This window comes from Sinocyclocheilus rhinocerous, unplaced genomic scaffold (assembly GCF_001515625.1).
Source record: "Sinocyclocheilus rhinocerous isolate Xijiao unplaced genomic scaffold, SAMN03320098_v1.1 scaffold241, whole genome shotgun sequence".
In the NCBI taxonomy this organism is placed as follows: domain Eukaryota; kingdom Metazoa; phylum Chordata; class Actinopteri; order Cypriniformes; family Cyprinidae; genus Sinocyclocheilus; species Sinocyclocheilus rhinocerous.
This window is the reverse complement of record NW_015659312.1, coordinates 311554-333254: the sequence shown is the minus strand read 5'-3', so window position 1 is coordinate 333254 and position 21701 is coordinate 311554. Positions and strand designations below refer to the sequence as shown.

Here is a 21701-nt window from a genome sequence, read left to right as displayed (position 1 = left end):
TATATATATATATATATATACACCTTGCTACGTGTACTGCGTTAGGCTAACCGAGACTTGTCTTGTTGCTCTTTTGTTAGTTTTGACTGCTTTTATTGTCCTCATTTGTAAGTCGCTGTGGATAAAAGCGTCTGCTAACTGACTAAATAAATAAATAAAATTACACTAACATACACATGTAATCTTGAAACTGTTGTGTTTCGTATTAATAGAGTTCCCTGCTGTCACACTAAGGGCGGGGTTACCTGACAAAGTGTGTCAGTGACCATGAAGGCATTTACTTATTACTGCCCCACCCAGCACTAAGATAAGAAGGTGGCTTTAATGGACAGATAAGCTTTGGTTTTACTCTCTAAACACTCTGTAGGTCTTTAAATGCCTCATTTATGGTGTTTGTAATCATTTGTAATGTCTGACTAGCATTACATGTATGTGTGTGTGTGTGTATGTATGTGTGTGTATGTGTATATATATATATATATATATGTGTAAGTCGCTGTGGATAAAAGCGTCTGCTAACTGACTAAATAAATAAATAAAATTACACTAACATACACATGTAATCTTGAAACTGTTGTGTTTCGTATTAATAGAGTTCCCTGCTGTCACACTAAGGGCGGGGTTACCTGTGGCCAAAGATGACAGCAGCAACACGGCCATCCTGATTGGCTGCCTGGTTGGAATTATCCTGCTCCTATTGGCTATCATAGCTGTCATACTTTGGAGGCAATACTGGAAGAAGTTACTTGGCAAGGTGTTTTTCATTACTATGTTCTTATACAGTTCAAAAGCACTGGGACTTTTCAGTGTTTGTATCATTCCACTTGACTGTGTTCGCGCTTGGCGACAAGTGACTGTCTGTCTTTATAAGCGAGTCCTTAACTCAACTGATTTGTTCATAAGCACTTATTCAAGTAGCAATGATTTGTTCAACTGGTTCATTCAAAAGCACTTATTATTAAAGACATTTACCAATTTTTTTCCCCTACATGAATAAGTCATTGAATCATTCTTTTAGGTGATTTATTCAAAAACAATGATTAATTCATCAACAAATCAAGTAAATCTTTATGAGTGAGGCATTGAATTATTCAGTAAACATATTCGAATAAAAGTATTCAGGTTCATCCTGATTCATTCTGAGACACGCAATGGTTGATTCTGCTTTGACTTTGTTTGGAACTTTTCATTGGTGGAGCAAAAATAGACAAAGTAACTGGCAATAATGTGTCTAAAATATAAATTAAATGTAAAATGTAATGTTTTTTTAGACCATTGTATAAAAGCAGAATATCAGTTTGATTTATTTTCTCATAATAGAAAACTGCATTTTATGTGCATTTATCTGTTAAAGCATTGTAGGAGTACACTAGCATACAGATAGTTAATAGACATGGACGAAACGCCACAAAAATCCAAATTTGATTTCATGGCTCTTTTTGTCTCTGCATATCCAGGCTCAAGGCAGCCTCTCCAGCGACGAGCTGCGGGTTCATCTTTCGGTTCCATTGGACAACGTGGTGATCAATAACACTAACACGCACACATACTCCAGCCGCTACCAGCGCATACACACCTTCCCCGACGACCGGGACCGCGAGGGAGAATACCAGGAGCCCAGCACTGTACTGCGGCCGCGAGAGCAGCGTGACAGCACAGGTGACACACACACACACTCAGCATTCATATACCTCACTCAGTAAGTGCACAGGAACCCGGGTCATCAGGGAGAATGAACAGCACTGCCAAAACGACATCAGAAAAAGTACTTCAGGACAATCCACTACCCAGACACAAAGGGCCCCACTGTCCTATCTGACAGAGAGAGGAGGGAGGGAGATTTTATTTCACTCACACTCCACTTGTAATCAAATGTTCCTGTTTTTCCTGCCATAGTTGCTTTCGTGACAAATACTTAGGCTAATTTTTGAATCACTGTGATTGTTTTCATATATTAATTAACATAAACGAATGCCCCAGAACAGACTGACCAATGAACAGATGATTAACAGCCTGCGTCATTATCAATGATAACACTGCCTGCTGTGTTCGTGCATCTCACATGTAACTGGTTTGCTCTGTCACCCATTAACGGCCCTGTTGTTTGTGTTTTGTTGTTGTGTCGTCTCGTGTTGTGATACGGTTGTGTTGTGCTGTGGTTTGGTTGTGGTTGTGCCGTTTTGTCGTTTTTGTCATGTGTCTGCTCACACTGTCGTACCCTTCGTGGACTTGTGTGTCCGTGGGATTTGTGTGTGTGTCCTCCTAGCACTGCTGTTAAACAACCCAGCATATCATCTCCTCCTGTCTGACCTGACACACAGCCCCAACAGGCTGACAAACTGCCACAGCCAGCAAGAAAAGCCCCAAAACCTGTCCCAGGGTAAGAGAGAGGGGTTCATTTTGCCCTAAAAAAGGGGCAAGGGAGCAGTTAAAGTCCCCTGAACTCCTAAAGGTAACGGTTAGAGTGATGTAATGGCCCCCAGAACAGCATAGAGGATATTAAACATTCATAAAAGTGTGTTTCTTTAAGTGTGGTTCTGGGACTTTTATGTCTCTGGGGTTGAATTTATTCAAACTAAAAGATTTAAAATTGTATCTTTTGTTATATGAAGGACATTTAAAATTGTCTTTGAAGCTTGTGGTGGTTTACCCTTGTCCCAGACCTAAATGTCAAATTACAATATGAAAATCCATCATGAATTTGTACATTTAAAACTAAGATGATCTAACAGAGTGAAATAAACATGAATTGTTCAGTGATTTAATGATTTGCCCTCGGTTGTTAGTGGAGTTTATGCTTAAGGTGATGTGCAAAGAAAAAATGACAAACTAATTTTTGTCTCATTTCTAATAAAACTGTAATTGTATCAAAACAATTTTTATTATTAATAATTAGGAAAATATTAAGTAAGTCTATTTAAAATATATATATTCTAGCTGTAAAAGCTTTATTGATTCTGTAAACCCTGTACAATGTGCTTTTTTAGCGCAGGGGTAGTGCAGGCATTTGACGCGGAGTGATAAAGGTTTGAATATTCATGATCGTAACTTCCACTTTCTATTACTGTGAATGCGCAGCTAAGGGAAAGAACGGGAAAAAATGGTATGGTGGGGTGGGGGGCCTTGGAGATAATTGGCCCCGGGGCCTTTGCAAGTCATAATCCGTCCCTGTGCACAGCCTGCATTTATGAATTTTAATATGCATCATACAGAGGCAAGAGGAAAAGAAAAAATACCATCGAAAGACGTAAGTAAGTGCCCCTCAGACATACATTCATATAAACTCCTACCCCTAATTGAATCGCGATTTGTTTAGCATCTCAACCGATTTGAATCGTCACATATTTGAATCGATTTTCAACCGGCTCGCAGTTAATGGTTACATCCCTAAATATTGTGCAACATTATTTCAATTTAAAATAACTATTTACTACATTTTATGTAATCTAATTTATTTCTGTCATGTCAAAGCTGAGTTCAGTGTCACGTGATCCTTCAGAAATCGTTCTAATATGCTGATTTGATTCTCAAGCTGCATTTCTTATCGATATCGACAACACTGAAAAAATTGTGCTGCTTTATATACTTGTGGAAACCAGATTATTTGAATACAAAGTTCAAAACAATAGCATCTATTTGATATAGAAATCTTTAGTAACAATGTAAAAGTTTTTGCTGTCACTTTTGATCAGATATTTGTCCTTGCTGAACAAAAAGTATTCATTTCTTTAAAAAAAAAATCTTACTGACCCCAGACTAAATAAATTATAGAGAGTAAAAGTTTGTTTTAAGTCTACAGGGCCAAAACACTCCAAAATGGTAGTATTTTGTTTTGTCTGGGATGAGGTAGGCTACTATATGAGCCCATGGGAGTATGTTAGTGTTTTCTTGCTGTCTTCTGACAGCCAATTATATCACAGTAATGCATGTACATAATGTGTCCTCTCCAGTGTATGTGAGTGTTTAAGTGCATGTGTGCAGTTCATAATTACTCTATTATTATTATTATTATTATGTAATATGGCTCTCTATTATAAGTTTTTCGTTTGTACCTGTTTTTCCTCATAGCATGTGCTGTTGATATGGCTGATAAAGGCCTACCCATTCAGGAGGGACCGCCTCCTTACCCTGGAGCTCCGCCCCCTGGCCTGTCAGGGGCTCATTATGGAGAAGCCTCAGGAGGCGGGGGCAGTGTTCCTCATTATGCGGAAGCTGACATCATTAGTCTGCAAGGCGTTAGTGGTAACAATACATATGCAGTTCCCGCCCTCTCAGCCACACCCACTGATTGTCCACCACTGCCCGAGTTGCCACGGGAACGACTTATATTCAAAGAAAAGCTGGGAGAAGGACAATTTGGAGAGGTACAACTTTGGATTACATAAACATTAAAGGGGTCATATGATGCGATTTCAAGTTTTCCTTTCTCTTTGGAGTGTTACAAGCTGATTGTGCATAGATAAGATCCCTGAAGTTGCAAAGACTAAAGTCTCAAAACCAAAGAGATATTCTTTATCAAAGTTAAGACTCTGCCACGCCCCCCTAAAACGGCTCGTTCTAACACGCCCCCACATATCTACCTCACTATGTGGAAATATTTGCATAATGCGGCCCAAATGTGCACGCAAAGAAAGAAGGCGTGGTTTCAGTAACCGCAGTTAGTGTTGAAGCAGCCATGTCAGGGAGACGCTGTGTGTTTCTAGGTGAAAGCAAAAGCACTTTATTTGGCCTTCCGAAAGTAGATGCATTTAGGAATCTTTAAGATTACTTACAACAGAACAGCAATGCATTTTATGGACGACCGTTTCGTGAACCTAGGAGAGGAGGTAATTCTGACTTTGCTATGACAATCTGGCGCTTCTGAATCAGCTACTGTTTTGTTATTAGTTTAAGTATTTGCTATTGACTGTTCAAATGTGGAGTTTTGCGCATCATGTGTGTGTGTGCGAGCCAGCGAGAGAGAGCGAGCCTACAATAATGTACAGTATTTGAAAAATAATGTGTTTTTTGAACATTAAATCATGTCAACATATTCTGTTACACCAAATACACAAAATAATGATCTTTAAAAAAGCATCATATGACCCCTTTAAACATTCCCACACCTCTCTTAGCTTCATGAAATTCTTTATTCAAAAACCTTATTGTGTGTCCAAAAGCAGACTATTTAAATAATATTGTTCCCTTTGTAGCAGGCTATATATTGTACGTTTCCTTGTTAGGTTCATCTGTGTGAGATTGAAGACCCCCAGGACCTTGAAAACCTTGAGTTCCCATTTAATGTTAGGAAAGGGCGCCCTCTGCTGGTGGCTGTGAAGATTTTAAGGCCTGATGCCTCTAAAAATGCCAGGTAAACTGTATTAGTATTGAATTGTACAAAAAATATATAATAAAATACACTTAATCATTATTTTCCAAATGATAAAATAAATGTGTGTAGATAGGGTAGGTAGGTACATAAATAGATAGATAGATACTGTAGATAGTTAGATGGATGGATGAAGGGAGGGATGGATGGATATAGTTTATAGTTTTTATAGATTATAGTTTTATAAATGTGATGTTTTCTAAAATTTTTATTATAATTTTTATTAATTCAAAAATGTTTAATGCAATTTTACCTTAGAACCATTGTCAGAGAGTTAAAAAAAAAAAATTGCAAATGTTTTAAGTTTCTGAAAAAAAAGCTTGAATACCTCAATGAACTGGCATTTTGAGTAATTAAAAAGTTAAATTGTGTAAAAAAAAACAAAAAAACAACAACAACTATATATTAGTTTGTACTTTGGGTGTAAAAGGACACATGTGGGTGTATTATTTTATTGTGCATATGTTTTGTGCCAAATTTTCAGATTTGGTTGGATTAGTTCTTGAGCTGTAAAACAGTAACTGTTGTTGTGTATTTTATAAAACTGTAGCAAACTCAAATTCTTCATCCACTTCATATCTTAATGTTCTGTCCCTTCCCCTTCTCTTGTTACTCATTCTTTTCATGCTCTTCTTTCAACAGGAATGATTTTCTGAAGGAGGTGAAGATCTTATCTCGCCTGAAGGATCCGAACATAATCTGCCTGCTGGGTGTGTGTGTAAGCAGCGACCCATTGTGTATGGTCACAGAGTACATGGAGAGTGGAGACCTCAATCAGTACCTCTCCCATAGAGTGCTGCTGGACAAGACCGGCCCTTCACATAATACACCAACCATCAGGTGCACAAACACACAGAACAGTACAACGACAATATCAAGTAATGATAGAATCTAATAGAAATGCATTTCTCATAGTGTGGGAGGTTAAATGTCTCTTTCTGTCTCAGCTACCCAGCTTTGATCTCCATGGCGAGTCAGATCGCATCAGGAATGAAGTTCTTGTCGTCTCTGAACTTTGTGCACCGAGACCTGGCCACGCGGAACTGCCTGGTGGGTGGAGAGAGGGGTGAGGGGGAGGACCGTGGCGGAGAGCGTCAGATAAAGATAGCTGATTTTGGCATGAGCAGGAACCTCTATGCTGGCGATTACTACAGGATACAGGGACGAGCTGTGCTGCCTATTCGCTGGATGGCATGGGAGTGCATCCTCATGGTGAGAACACAAACTTTTTTCTATAATAAATAAATGAAAACATACAGGAATATTAGTGACACAACTTTTTTTATTTATTGTCATCTCCTCCGTGTTACTATAATGATGATATGTTTAATTAATTTATATTTATTAAATAATATTTATTATCAGACTTGACATTTGATATATTTTAATAAAGAAATCTTATATCTAAAATTTTGTATATAAATAAAAATACAATCTTCCAAAAGTCTGTGACCACTAGTGATTAATCTATATTTACTAATTAATATTTATTATTATGTATTATCTTATAAAAAGGAAATATAATATTATAACATTTTGTATATCTTTTTTATTTATTAATAAATAAAAATACAGTATATATAATGGGGTTCAAAAAGTCCGGGACCACTAGAGAACATGTTTAATCTTTTCTGCATTACCATAATGAAGATATATTTAATCCATTCATTTATATTTGTTTATTAATATTTATGATCAGATTGAATATTTATTGTCTTACAATAAAAAATATGACATTATAACATTTTGCACATCTTTTTTTATTTTTTAATAAAATTGCAATTTTTTAAATAAATCAATTTGCATTACCACAATTAAGATATATTTAATTACTTAATTTATATTTATCAGAATTATATTTCTGACCTAAAATATGTGACCCTGGAGCACAAAACCAGTCTTAAGTCGCTGGGGTATATTTGTAGCAATAGCCAAAAATACACTGTATGGGTTGAAATTATTGATTTTTCTTTTATGCCAAAAATCATTAGGATATTAAGTAAAGATCATGTTCCATGAAGATATTTGGTAAATTTCCTACTGTAAATATATTACAACTTAATTTTTGATCAGTAATATGCACTGCTAAGAACTTCATTTGGACAACTTTAAATGCGATTTTCTCAATATTTTGATTTTTTTGCACCCTCAGATTCCAGATATTCAAATAGTTGTATCTCGGGCCAAATATTGTCCAGATGGTATATAAAAAATGTACCCTTATGACTGGTTTTGTGGTCCAGGGTCACATATGTATTACAACTGAATTGAAAATAATAACATTAATTTTAGAATTTGGTATTGTTCGAAAATACTTTTCTATCACAAATCTGAAATATTTATCATTTTATCATGTTTCTTCTTTTTTTTGGACCCCACTGTATATAATGAAGTTACATCAGCAACGTGTCATATCCATATACAAATGTATTAGCTCATAATGTGCATAATACTGGTTCCCTGAATGTCGGTCAATTTTTGTGTGTGTGTAGGGCAAGTTCACTACGGCGAGTGACGTGTGGGCGTTTGGCGTGACGCTGTGGGAGATGCTGAGTGTGTGTCAGGAGCAGCCATACAGTCACATGACCGATGAACAGGTCATTGACAACGCAGGGGAGTTTTTCAGAGACCAGGGCAGACAGGTGTGTGTGCTTGCTAACATTATTAACCCTCATAAGAAAAAAATAAGCATAGTCTCTCTCTCTCTCGATCAGGTGTACCTGTCTCGCCCGGCTGTGTGCCCACAGGGTTTGTATGAGCTGATGCTTAGCTGCTGGAGCAGAGACTGTAAACTACGGCCTTCCTTTGCGTACATTCACTCCTTCCTCACCGAAGATGCCATGAACATGGTTTAGAAAGTGACAGAGAGATGAAAAGCGGAAGAATGTAAGAAAGCATGTGTGGACCACAGACTGGTGGTGTGTTTTTAAGCAGACACGGCTAAGCACTCTTATGTAAATTAGTGTATTTTTTGATCGGTGGGTTGGGGCGAATAAAAGCCGCAGGTTCGGTGCCCCTAAATGACCCACTTCTCACTCCTTATCCTGAACTCTTCAAGCAACATTTTATCCCCAAATCATTTTTAGACTCGCTGTCCCCCCCACTATCAATACTAATCACATCACTATTCCACAGTATTTAGTTTCACAGAGCACAGATCTCCCAGAATGCACCACAGAATTGGCCGAGTCATCCTTTCTTTCCTGAAACATTATTCTGCCTCATATTTTCTCTGTGAACCTGAGAATGAAACCTCTCTGTAAATGTTTCCTGCTGTAAAACTGAAGTCTTTTGTGTTCTGTGAGGTCCAGTAATGATGACTAAGCGCTGACGATGGGCTATCAGGAATAATATGCGATTGATTTTAGGATAAAATGTTGCTTGGTATCTCAACCTTAAATCCCGGTCCTCTAACCTGTCTGAATAGGTCTCGAAACATAATCATATGAACTGGTGGAGGGTTTCATAGCTAGATGACAGGCAGCACAAAAGCACACGGCTCTACAAACTGTCCAGTTAGTCATAGTTCTCTACAGGAAACATTTGACAGATTATTGATTATGCGTATTAAAACATACTATAGCAGAAATACAGAAATATTTTTTTCTACTTGCATATTAAGTGAAAATAGTGAATAACATTTGCTAGCATTCGTGTTCATGTAGAGAATCTTTTTCATGTCTTTTCTGTGGTGGAGGGTAATTCATCATTCGGAAATGCTCACAGATCATTAAACATTCAACACTGTGAGACATGTTCATCTCAATGATATGAATTTGTTTTTTTGACCTCTTGGAGAACCATTTAAAGTGTCGATAAACGTCAATAACACGTTTAAAAGAGCTTTTGGTGTATTCAAAATGTTCTATAATTATGTACATCAATGCTGATATGTAAAACACGGGCTTGTTACATGATATTATCAAATTCAGCCAAAACAGAAAATTATATTTGTGACTCCGCCCCTGTATGTCTGCACATAAATGGTCCCTTAAGGCCTGTTCACACCAAGGACAATAACTACAATTCCGTTATAATAATCGTCCCATTTCCAGCTGATGACATTGACAGAAAATCAGAATCTGGCTTTAAGGAGCTTAAGCAGCTGCAGAAGACAAAACTGCTGCCTGTGCTTATAATAAACCGAGCATTATCGTGTGTTGGTATAGCTATCGTACTTGGTTTGAGTGGGCCTTTCCTCAGTTATCTCAACATTTAGAGTCGCTCCTTCCTTCACTGACTATAAAGGCCCGCTCACACCAAGAACAATGACCATAACAATAACAATAAAGCATCCACACCAATAGATGACAATGTTTTCTTTATTATAAGCACTCGCTGCAGTTATATTGTCGTCCATTTTAAATACTCAAGCTCTGTAAAGCTGGGTGGATTCTGATTGGCTGTCAATGTCCACACCACAACTACAATGATAATGACACAAAACAATATCATTAGAATTAATTTCAGAATAATTTTTTTTAACAATAAAATAAACAACATTAAAAACATTGACAGCCAATCAGAAACCACCTGACTTCAATATGAGCCTGGACTCGCCAGAAATCAAAATGCGTGAGCCTGGAAGAATTTAGAGAGAGAAAGAGAGTAAAAACAAGCAGAATGGCCACAGTCATGTGTATGTATACCAATAAGAGTGACAAAGTTATTGCCTATATAATGAGAAATAAACTGGGTGAATAGAAAAATAAGCAAAGCATTTGTCCTGAATTTACTGTGTAAACCTATAGGACACTTGCAGGAAACTCTCTTAACGCTACAGTACGTAATTGCATACTGCAGACTGTAGATTTAACTTGAACCTGGTGTGGTGACGCCACCTCTTCCTCATTTAAGAGTAAGACTGTGTGTGTAGGTGGGGGTGGAGAGGAGAGCAAAATATATACTGTAATATACACAGAAGAATGTGATTCCCAAATGGTTATATTACCATGCTGATTATGCTTATTGAATGGCCTTTAATCTTTTTTTTTTTTGGTACACCGAGGCCCTTAACCTTTATTGTATTTTTATATAGTTTTGGGCATGTTCTGTCCTCAGCTATTCATGTTTCATAAATAATGAAAAATGTAAATACTTCATGGGACATAATTTTCTTCATTAATATTGCTATCTGTTATTAATCGGGTCTGTCTCTGTTTTAGACTCCCTGCTTGTGTTAGTCAGAGTCATTGCCGGTGTTGTCTATTTTTGTAGGTGTTTTAATAAAGTAACCTTTTCAAATAAAGAGATATCCTCATTTTTGCTTATGCTCGAACACAATTTGCTGATTTCGAGCAGTGTCATTTCACATTAGCATTCATATTCAAACAGCATTAAATGCGAAACATTATAGATTTGTGGAAACACGCGCATTCAGACAAAGCCATAAATTGACAAGTTACACACTAATAGTTTATTGTTTACAATAAACGGTACATAATATGTATAAATCTCAGCCTGGATATAGAGATAGTCAGTTTAAGGTGAATATATCTACAGTACATCACCACTGAACACACAGTAAGGCAAAAATTGGATTAGTATGTCATATATAAAAACGATAATGAGGCTTTACACCAATAAAAAACAAACGAATGGCAAACAAATTGAATATTCTGAACGAAATTAAGGCCAGGAACACATCACAGTTCCTGTTGCTGAAACACAATCAGAGCAGGCTGATTCAGGGAGGAAGTAAAAATAGCTTTGAGGCACTCTGAAGGCATAAACTGCAAATGCATAGGTTTACCTTTGGTGATGTTGAGTCGATTTTAGTGTGAAGTACACAGCAGCATTGCAAAACAAAAAGACTAACTTAATTTTTTTCACACAAGTGATATGAGAAATGAAACCACCATCAGCCTTCACTGGAGTTTCTGTGGGCAGAGAGACATACTTACAGCCTGCGTTTAATACCTAACCAGTTTCCTTTTCGTTTTTCCTGTTTGTTCACCAGCTTCAAAAAAATCAAAGGGTTTCTTTTCTTCACACACTTCCCACCCCATCTTACTTTTCAACTTGCTGTATAAATCACTTTACTGAGCACACAGAACAAATTTATTATATTCCAAATAATTTTCAATATGTCTGCAAACTGTGCCACTGTTTAAAGGAAAAGGCCTGCACAGACCATTGAATGACAAACCTTAAAACTGCAAGAAAGCGTCACATTTCAGTGTCTGCAGACGTGAGGCATCATGCACGTGGACTATGGCTTCAGTAATGCACTTCAGGTGAATTTACATGCATTTGACTTGAATGCACTTTGGTTTTGAAAGAAACTGTACCAGAATCAACATGCGTGTGGCTCTGACAGACAAGAAATACAGAAACTATTAAAAAAAAATGAAAGGAAGACCAGCCCTGCTTCCCTGAATATTCACCGTTAACAGTGGCTCTGGAGCAGATGATGTAGTACACCTAACTTATAAAATGATCATATAATGTGATAAAATAACAATTTACAAACTAGAATATAAAAACTGAATGTTACAAATGGTGGATTACAAAAACAAAAAGGAGCTCAATGTTCCAGGTTCAGTACAAACACAGGCATGCACAGACAGGAAGAGCTGAGATCCACGATCAGAGCTGATCAGACCGCATTCCTTCCTCATGAACTCCATTAGCCCATGCGGGTTGAAACAACCTGGCCAAAACAAAAGTTAACAAAATGTAGTGTGGCTGGAGTAGAAAGCAGGTGTGTTTTAAAGCAATTTTTACTGTATGCAATCTTAAGGGGCATTCACACAGGCACGGGTTTTTAATCAAAGTCATTTTCAATAAGAACTACTTAAAATATTGAAAATGTACAAAGATTTTGCTAAATACAAAACAATTTTGCAACATTAAATATCACAAGGATTTAACTGTGCTATTTATTTGGCCAAGTTTAAAATATATTTAATAGCATTGTTAGAGTTGTTAAGTTCGATACATTTTCCTCAATCAGTTCAAACTGTCTATTTCAATTAAATGTTTTTAATTAAAATGTTTCAGTAACAAATAAATGCTGGAAAATATTGCTGTTTGTCATTATGTACTGTCAATACAGGTGCATATAATAATATTTAAAATATAAAAAACTTAAATATCATTCCTTCTTGTATTTATTTTAGTGAAGAAACAGCATGGAAAATATGCCTTGATTATTTTTTAACTAGACTTCTACTGATATTTACTTTGAGTAAAATGGTGTATGTATTCCCTAGTTCCATTTTCAATGACAACTGCAACAAAAAATAATTACAGCAACTATCACTGTGAATGCAGACGCTGCAGCTCAAGTGATCTGCTGCCTGATACCAGCACTAAAGTGATTTCATTGCTGACGTGAGTCTGGTCACCTGTGAGATTTTGACTCCAGTCAGTTTCTCCACTGCGCTCGGCAGGCGAGTCATGATTTCCAGAACTTCTCCTGTCAGCTTAGCTGCGCCCACTTCTGACCCACCGCTGGACACCATGGTGACCTTCTGGGCTGCACAGAGTGGCTTGCTGATCTCTTCTGCCATCTAGAGGAGTGGAGGCCATTATTGAGTGGTCTTATCATTGAACTTATTCATGGACATTCAAAATTTCGGATGCACTAACCAGTGGGAGTTTCTCCAGCAGCATGTCCACCATGGCTCCCTCTTTGTACTGCTTAAAGGCTTCTGCCTTTTTGGCCATCTGCTCGGCTTCAGCCCGACCCTTTGCCTCCAGTGCAAAGGCCTCTGCCTCTCCCCTCATCTGAAAGAGAGACAGAAAAAGATGAATGTTGTGCGGGGTATGCGTCTTATGAGAATAGTAATGCTTATTTTCACCGGCAAGAAACAAGATTCATGAACTCACTCTGATGGCCTCTGCCTCAGCTTCTGCCTCCATGATCAACTGAAGCCTGTTAGATAAGAGAACATTAACAGACAAGGTTTCACAGACAAGGCTTAAGCCTAGTCCCAGACTAAAATGTAAGTCTGAGCTGTGTAAACTGAAAGAAACTTGCACTGACTGATCTTAAAATATATCAGTGCCTTTGTTTTGTCTCAAGATGCTCACCAGTAATGTGTTTTCTAAGGCGAGTTTATGAAAAATTACTTAAATGTCCTAATTGAACTATGGCCTAATCCTGGCTTAGTCTAAGCCCTGTCTGTGAAACCAGGCCTAAATGTTGTTTCCCCCCCTCCCGAGATTATCATACCAAGCTATGAGTTCTATTCTTCAGATTTGCTTCCACTGAAGCACAAATTTGTGTTAAATTAGACAAAACACCAAAACATTTGGACCCCAATGTTTGTGTAGCGCTGCATTAGTTCCTCAGTTCTCACTTTTCTGCCTCAGCGAGCTTCTCAATGCGGTATCTCTCGGCCTCAGCTGGTTTCTGGACTTTGGCCTCCAGTTCCTTCTCCCTGCGGGTGATCTCCTGCTCCTGTAGAGTGATCTGCTGCGTACGCTCCACGACTTGAACCTGCATCTTCTCCTCCTCGATGCGCTGCTTTGTCTTGGCCACCTGATGCAGATGATGGCGAGTAAAAATGTCAGTAGATGTGACTTAATTGTTGTTTTTGTTGTACTTGCCTAGTTTTACATGAAACATTAACCAGCCAAACAGTTTGCAGTAAACTTCCAACCCTCATGTTACCAGCTGAAAACCAAGTTGAAGATCATTTGGTACCTGAAGCTGATAGGCCATTTCAGACTCTGCCTTCTTGGTGTTGACCTCCATGTCATAGGCGGCTTTCTTCAGCTCAAAGTCTCTCTGGGCTTTAGCCATCTCAATCTCATTCTTATACTGAGCAGAGATCTTCTCCTGCATGGCGTGAGCCTCCTACATACACAAACACACACATGAACAGTTTTATCATAGTTTTATTCGACACCAACGTCACACATCCAACAATGATAACAGAAATAAGAAAAATGTTCACCCTGATGACGGCATCCCTCTTGAACTGAGCTTCACCGATACGGGCATCTCTTTGCACCTGAGCGGTACGAGCTTTACCCAGCGAGCTTAGATAATTCTGTGAGAAAGTTCAAGTGAGTTTCGGTTGAGTGATGTATATACACATACATATACATTACGATTATACACTACCTTTTAAAAAGTTTGAGGTCAGTAAGATTTTCTTTTTGGAAGAAATTAACACTTATTCAGCAAGGACTCATTAAATTCATCAAAAGTGACAGAAAGATGTTATTCTGTACTGTCTATGCATCAAAATATTGAAAAATATTAAGCAGCACAACTGTTATAAGATATTTTTTGACCAGCAAATCAGCATATTAGAATGATTTCAGAAGTATCATGTGACACTGACGACTGGAGAAATGGCTGCTGAAAATTCAGCTTTGCCATCACAAAAATAAACTACATTTTAAAAATCTATTTACTACATGTTAATATATTTATAAGTTACGGACCACAAGCATTTGAATGGTACTGTGTTAGGGTGTGTGCTGCATGATTATAGTCACCTGATCATCATGCACATCTTTGAGCGTGTAGCTGACAACACCGATCCCCATGTTGAGCAGGTCAGAGGAAGCCACCTTAAAGACCTGCTCTGAGAACTTTTTACGGTCCTGATAGATCTCCTACAGAGAGAAAGAAAGAGAGATTGTACAATAAATAACAAATAATTAACAAATAAACAGCTAACAGCAGCAGTACAACAGCAGTCTCTTTGTGTGTGATACAGAATACACACAGCTCTTTTAGCACATGGCAGTACCTCCACAGTCAGGTGGGCGATAATGGCTCTCTGATGTCCCTCAAGGGTCTCCAGGGCAATCTGAGCAATCTCAACCTCCGACATCCCCATGAACATCTGACAGGCTGCGGCCAGCATTTCTTTATTCTGACCCTGAATCTTCACCTGCAGGACACATGAACAGCAGCGCTTACAGACTGTACAACAGATGTGTGCAACAGATGAATGTAAAATGTGTCTCTCTAACCTGAGCAATGCCCGTTACTGAGATTGGTACTCCATGTCTGGTGTAGACCTTATCACTCTTCACATTCAGAGTCAGAGTATTGAGAGAGATCCTGGGAGCCAAGAAAAACGAGTGAAAAAGTAGTCAAAGCATTTTTTCAACAAAAAAACAAAAACAAAGGCAGATTTACACGCCATCCAAATGAAATTGCAAAAAATTGGATTTCCCAAACAGGTTTCCCGAATATGGAAGCCTATTTCCACCAAGGAATAAACAAAATTAAAAAGATAAAAAATAAAGATCTTGACTTTTTATCTCACAATTTAGTTGTCATTTTTTTCCTGGCAATTCTAACTTTTTACTGTGAATTCTCTGTTTACATGTCGCAATTCTGTTTTTTTTTCCTGCCACAAAATAAAAAATAAAAAAGTTATTTGCAACTTTTTCTCACAATTCTAACTTTTTTCTCACAGTTGCGAGAATATATCTCATAATTCTGTCTTTTCTTCTCAGAATTGAGTTAACATCTGTTTTGTTTATATCTCGCAATTCTGACTTTTCTCTCAGAATTACAACAAAACAAAAAAGTCTGAATTATGAGATATAAACTCAGCATTGCGAGAAAAATAAAAAATTAAAAAAATAAATAAAATCACAATTACCCTTAATACAAGCTCCCATAACCAAACATACAGTGGGTATAGAAAAGAATCAGCCCCCTTTAAAATAATCACATTTTGTTGCTTTGCAGCCTGAAATGAAGACGGACACAGCTTTTATTTTATCCAGCTGTATTTTTATTTTTTTTCTGACATATTGGTGTTATATATTTCACTTGGACATTATAAGTTGCACTGAGTAAATACAGCTGGATAAAACAAAAACTATGTCCGTCTTCATTCCAGGCTGCAAAGCAACAAAACGTTATTATTTTAAAGGGAGGTGATTCTTTGCTATACCCATTGTATCTATTGTCTCCCATTATTTGGGCAAATAGATAGCCCCGCCCCCAAAATCAAGCAACACCCTCATATAGTTCTGCACAATGATGGCTGAGCTTGACCTCACAGATGTGACTGCTGATGTACAGTAATCAAATTATCAAGACTATGTGAAGCTAAGGCAAATTCATCCGCAGTAATCTTCAAACTACTGCAGTGATCTACAAAATGAGAAGAAAGTATTCTTTAAAGACTGAGTGATTCATTAATCCTCGTCATGTATACGTGGAGAGGAATGTAAACACAAGTGGAGTCTTTATTGCACACAGGGCCACCTCATCGCTCATGAGGCCCGGGACTCCCACTCTTTTCTGGAATTACATTATTGACATGCACTGCAGCACCTGGTTTAAAAAAAAAAAAGGTTCCTATGCAAGTGTTCTTGCACTAACACGTTCTAATAATCCGTCTTCTATTGTAATTCTATACATACCGCTGGATTTGCTGAATGCAGGGAAAAACAAACACTCTTCCACCAGCAATCATTAGAGGAGGAGAGCGGCCACATCCTGAAAGAGAGATTTGGTTTGCTGGTAAAAAGTGTCAATACTTGATTGAAAACATACTTAGTGGCAATTCACTAGCTAGGGGTTTGGAGGGAGGTATATCCAAAATGAAAAATCTTACATTATAGAAACAGTAATTTAATATCATGGTAACGGTGTATATATAACAATTATATGAATGCTCTTATATTAAAATTCTGACAGATACAGATAAATTGATGATTATTTTTATGTTATGGCTGGTAAATGATAAATGGTCAATAATACAGTTTAATACTATTTTGACTAAATAAATTAATATGAAAATTATATTATTATAATTGAATAAAGTGTTATTTTATAACACTTTATAAAATAAAAGTTGTGTTTGTTGCCCCGTTTGTTGCTGCCGTGTGTTTTGAGTTTGAGCTCCGTCAAGTTAATTCTTTATCGTCTATTTTTTATCTTAAAATCAATTTTATACACCATCATTTTCGTTTCTATAACGTGTGAATATATCCCCTATCGTATTCTACAACAAAAACAATCAGAGCGCCTTGTTATCACTAGTTTTATTTTGATTTCCCGAGTCCGCTATTAGCATATAGCCCGTTAGCATCGCCAGCGTGGTTGCCGCTAATCTCACTTACATTGCTAATACTCTATTCACACACATTACCATTGTTTTACTCACTGTTACTTGCTTTAATGCCGGATGTGTGTCTACCTTTGAGTGCAGGAGAGGACACGTTCAAGCTGCATTCGGTGCAGCTCGAGCTGGAGGCCGTGGAGAAGCAGATCCGCGACCTGGTGGAGAGGCAAACCCAGCTGAGAGAGTGGAGAGCCGCGCTGGAATCATCCCAGGCTGACGCTCACAAGTCCGAGGTAAGTATACAACGCGCTGCTAATTCTCCCACCACCTCTACTCCGTGTGTTTCTCTGCACAGGCCCGGTGCACCCAGGACGCGATCTTCCCAGATGTCCTTCACTCCGGCGCCGGGACACCACGGACCCTGGGTGCACTCGCAGCGAAAGACACGAGCCAGGCCCCGGGCGACGAGCTATCCCCCTCTCGATTTGTACCGTGAAAAGCGCTATACAAATAAACTTGAATTGAATTGAATTATTAAAAATTAAGCGAGCATCATCTGAAGGTAAAAATAGGGGGGAAACGACAAATAAATAACCAATATCTACCAATGGAAATATTACTGGCAATGAAACTATATTTTTATATTTATTTATTTTATTATATCTATTATAAAAAATAAATATAAAAAAGTTTGGAGTTGGTAAGATTAAAAAAAAAAAAAAGGGAAAAAAAAGTAATTAATACATTTAGTCAGCAAATGTCAAATATATGCTGTTCTTTTTAACTTCCTATTCATCGAATAATCCTGAAAAAACTCGGTATCACAGTTTACACAAAAATGGTAGCACATCAGCATATTAGAATGATTTCTGAAGGATCATGTGACTGAAGACTGACGTGATGACATCTGAAAATTCAGCTTTGCCATCACAGGAATAAATAACTTTTTACAACATATAAAAGTAGAAAACAGTTATTTTCAATTGTAAAAATATTTCGCAATATGACTTATTGTATTTTTGATCAATGTAGTAAGAGACTTTTTACTTTTACAACATTTAAAAATAAAAATTATGACTATTCCTATTAACAAAACTGCAATCAAGAAAATGTCAATCCCAAGCAGGATTTCCAACATTATCAAAGATACTCATTAGCACACTTCCTGCCACTGCATGTCTCCAGCGGCATGTCAAATGTTTACAGAGTGAACGAGGGCGACAGAGACATAATAGAGCTGGTAACTTATTTTTTTTGCCCCTCTGCACTGTGAGGTTTGACTGCATTAACCTTGTTGTAGTAAATGTGAGCCTGCTGCAGTTTTTCCCCTGAGCATTAAAGTAATCTTAATGTGTAACCACTGACATTTATCTACACAAAAAAAATCACAACCATTGCAGTGAACTTTGTGTCTGTTTTGACCTGTGAATGAAAGTCACATGAACAGCTGAAACCAGTTCTGCATTTGGACATTGTTTAAGAAAGAATGTAGTTTGCACAATATAATTGATCTCTTATGATCATTACAGAACTCCACAGTTTCTTGTAAAAGTCTGATGGGTTTCAATCATTAGTTACTATTTGGTTCAATCATCAAGCTATCCGGTTCTATCAACAGCTGCTTTAATTTTAATGGGGTCATATGATATTGCTAAAAAGAACATTATTGTGTGTATTTGGTGAAATGAAATGTGTTTATGGTTTAAGGTTAAAAAAACACAAAGGCCAAACAAAGTATTTTCGCTTTCGCAATGAAACACAGCGTCTTTACAACAGGGTGGCGGCGGCAGCAACAATAAAAAGTTACGCCTTCTTTCTTTGCGTGAACATTTGGGCAGCGTTATGCAAATCTTTCCACACAGTGACGTAGACATGTGGGGGCGTGTTTAAATGAGGCGTTTTAGGTAGGCGTGGACGAGTCTTAACTTTTATAAAGAATATCTCTTTGGGTTTGAGACTTTAGTCTTTGCAACTTTAGGGATCTTATCTTAACTTTTATAAAGAATATCTCTTTGGGTTTGAGACTTTAGTCTTTGCAACTTTAGGGATCTTATCTATTCACGAACAGCTTGTAACACTCCAAATAGAAAGGAAAACTTGAAATCGCATCATATGACCCCTTTTAGTTCTTTTTTGATCTTATGTACATATATTATCATTATTGTAAACTTGAAGTAGGATTTTTACTTCTATGTTTATTTATATACATAACTGACATAACTGTGTAATAAAGCCCAACAGATGCAGCATACCTGAGACCACCATCGCCTCATTGGGACCACAGGTGTAAAACATCCTGAATTAGATCTGAAGAAAGAAAACAGCAGTAGTTAAAAGGCATCAGTCACTAGACCAACACATGCTGGGAATATTTTAGATATGACATCTGGGTAAACACAGACAGCACTAGTTCATCTCAAGAGTTCAGTGGAATATGATGATGACTTCTAGTTTATGTCTCTCGTGTGAGTTTGCTCTTCTCATTGCTTTCCTGTAAAACACCTACAGCTCTTTTCACTTTCAAATCACGGACCTGTTAGTTAACCAAATATAATAAATATAATATAATAAATATAAATATATATAATAAATATAAATAATAAACCTAATCTAAAAAGCACTTTACAGTAGAAGAGATCTGCATAATGCTGTGCAACAGGTTAGTTTATATCACAAATGCAAAACTTACATTACACAATATACAAAATCTTCATATAAACCTATTTTCATATAATCGACACAATTATTAAGTTCTGCATCTAAATATTAATAATCAAAAACTCACTGTAAAGGCTAAACGACAAAAACCAACATGCATATATTATGCCATAATGAACATTAAACCTCGACGATAAATTAACGTGTATCTCTCACAATAACACCTAACTGAGGTCCGAAAACACAAGCTATAATAAAACGTGCGAATATATAGTATGTAGAACTATATCAACCTGTACGTGTTTAGAGGCACTAATGTATTTTGCAACAGAACAGGAAATGCTTGGCTACTACCAAAGAGTATAGAAGCCCAAGAGGCGAAACTCAATAGAACGCTCCATAGCAACAGCAAAATCTAAAAGAGATTGTAAAACATAAGAAAGGAGTAGAATGCTTGCGTTTCGCCCACTTGCTCTCTCTCGCATCTTCTAGCGACTTCCAGCAGTTTTCAGTCCAAAATGGCGGCAGCGCCTCCGCAGCGCCATCTATAGACTGTTGCCCTTATCACAACAGAGTTTCGCCTCTTGGGCTTCTATACTCTTTGCTACTACTTAGCAGCGGCTATGTTACATTTCACGCGACTAAAGTTTACTTTGGTGTTGAGAACCACAAGTTCAGAAACTTCGTGATATTTAGATAAACCCATATGCTCTTACCGATTGCTGATGTTTCGATAAAAACGAAGTAAATGTGGCTCGGACCGTCTCACTTGTGTCGAAGGCAAGAGCTCGACGTAACCACGCAAACTCGGCCACGCCCATTCACAACACTCAGGCGGTGTATCAACATCAACACTCCGTGAGCTCCCTACCGTCACTACAGTTCTGGGCGTTCGCGATGCGCAAAATACAGCCTAGGTAGGTAGGTCACAAGGTAGAAATGAGAGAGCTGCCACTTGATATTAGAAGAGTAAAGTTGATGTTGACTTATTGGATTTCTGTAAAGGGACATGATGAAACTCATCCAATTAAAAAAGTATTGGGAAAATGTTGGGAACATGAGTCAGACAAGTTTAGAAGTTTTGGAAGGATAGCAGAAGAAGAAGCCCAGTCATGTGGAATAATAAAATGTAGAAATGAGCCCTGCAGTAGTAGTGTCACCCATTTCACCTTGGTTATTCCCTTTACCATTAGTAGACTTTAATTTGCAAGAAATTATTAATGACAAAAATAGAGTAATAACAAAAGATGGCATGGTTAAACTGTATCTAGAACAGAATTACAACTCCAAAAGTAGATCTGTTTAACAGGATTTAGAAGGGTTTAATTTTTTATTTTTTATTTAAATTTTTTCTATTATTATTATATATTTTTATTTATTTATTTTTATTTAGTTCTTCCTATTCCATCAATGGTTCACACTCCAGCCCAGTAGGTGGCGGGAATGCACCTATCGTTTGTTTGCCAACCGCCATAAAACTCCAAAAGCAGAAGAAGAAGGCCACTGGGGCTGCGTTCCAGTCCATTTTTTTATGCCCTTCACTCGCAAACTTCCCTCCATCTCGTTTACTCAGATGTACGTCATTGATTACGTTGCATGAGTGCCCACTTCTGGAGGAACCCTTGGAATGGGCTAAACTGGATCGTCCTAAGCCCTTGATCACTTAGAATCTGCTATAT

General features: G+C 37.5%; 2 protein-coding genes across 6 annotated transcripts in view; one reads left to right on the top strand and one right to left on the bottom strand.

Annotated features, from left to right (window-relative positions):
- The window catches only part of ddr1 (discoidin domain receptor tyrosine kinase 1), a 41172-nt gene extending 30556 nt beyond the window's left edge, over nucleotides 1–10616 (top strand). For 3 of the 4 annotated variants that reach the window (XM_016531979.1, XM_016531980.1, XM_016531978.1), the window contains 9 exons: nucleotides 594–754; nucleotides 1458–1659; nucleotides 2267–2380; nucleotides 4069–4364; nucleotides 5223–5350; nucleotides 6011–6208; nucleotides 6316–6580; nucleotides 7861–8010; nucleotides 8083–10616. In XM_016531979.1, the coding sequence (XP_016387465.1) occupies nucleotides 594–754; nucleotides 1458–1659; nucleotides 2267–2380; nucleotides 4069–4364; nucleotides 5223–5350; nucleotides 6011–6208; nucleotides 6316–6580; nucleotides 7861–8010; nucleotides 8083–8223 (1655 nt within the window). In that variant the 3' untranslated portion in view covers nucleotides 8224–10616. The remainder of the gene's footprint in view (nucleotides 1–593; nucleotides 755–1457; nucleotides 1660–2266; nucleotides 2381–4068; nucleotides 4365–5222; nucleotides 5351–6010; nucleotides 6209–6315; nucleotides 6581–7860; nucleotides 8011–8082) is intronic. The other variant, XM_016531981.1, reaches the window with a different exon arrangement.
- Nucleotides 10617–11359: 743 nt separating this feature from the next.
- On the bottom strand, nucleotides 11360–20861 carry LOC107723399 (flotillin-1-like). Of its 2 annotated transcripts, none has more exons than XM_016531985.1 (13): nucleotides 20739–20861; nucleotides 19617–19671; nucleotides 16721–16796; nucleotides 15308–15398; nucleotides 15082–15225; nucleotides 14825–14944; nucleotides 14275–14370; nucleotides 14022–14174; nucleotides 13675–13856; nucleotides 13202–13247; nucleotides 12962–13099; nucleotides 12718–12882; nucleotides 11360–12020 (listed from the first exon to the last, which is right to left on the bottom strand). In XM_016531985.1, exons 2-13 carry the CDS (start codon nucleotides 19657–19659, stop codon nucleotides 11997–11999), a joined length of 1278 nt encoding a protein of 425 aa, XP_016387471.1. In that variant the 5' UTR covers nucleotides 19660–19671; nucleotides 20739–20861; the 3' UTR covers nucleotides 11360–11996. The 2 variants fall into 2 exon arrangements, with proteins under 2 accessions (XP_016387471.1, XP_016387472.1); XM_016531986.1 differs by lacking the exon at nucleotides 20739–20861 and adding an exon at nucleotides 20492–20520.
- Nucleotides 20862–21701: the final 840 nt, after the last annotated feature.

Bases quoted from the DNA above. Each gene is read 5' to 3' on its own strand.
- LOC107723399 (XM_016531985.1), bottom strand. From the start codon at position 19,659: ATGTTTTACACCTGTGGTCCCAATGAGGCGATGGTGGTCTCAG. The intron at 15,226-15,307 runs GTTAGAGAGACA...TGTGTCCTGCAG, and splicing joins CAGTAACGGGCATTGCTCAG to GTGAAGATTCAGGGTCAGAA. The intron at 14,175-14,274 runs GTGAACATTTTT...TTGTGTATGTAG, and splicing joins AGAGGGATGCCGTCATCAGG to GAGGCTCACGCCATGCAGGA.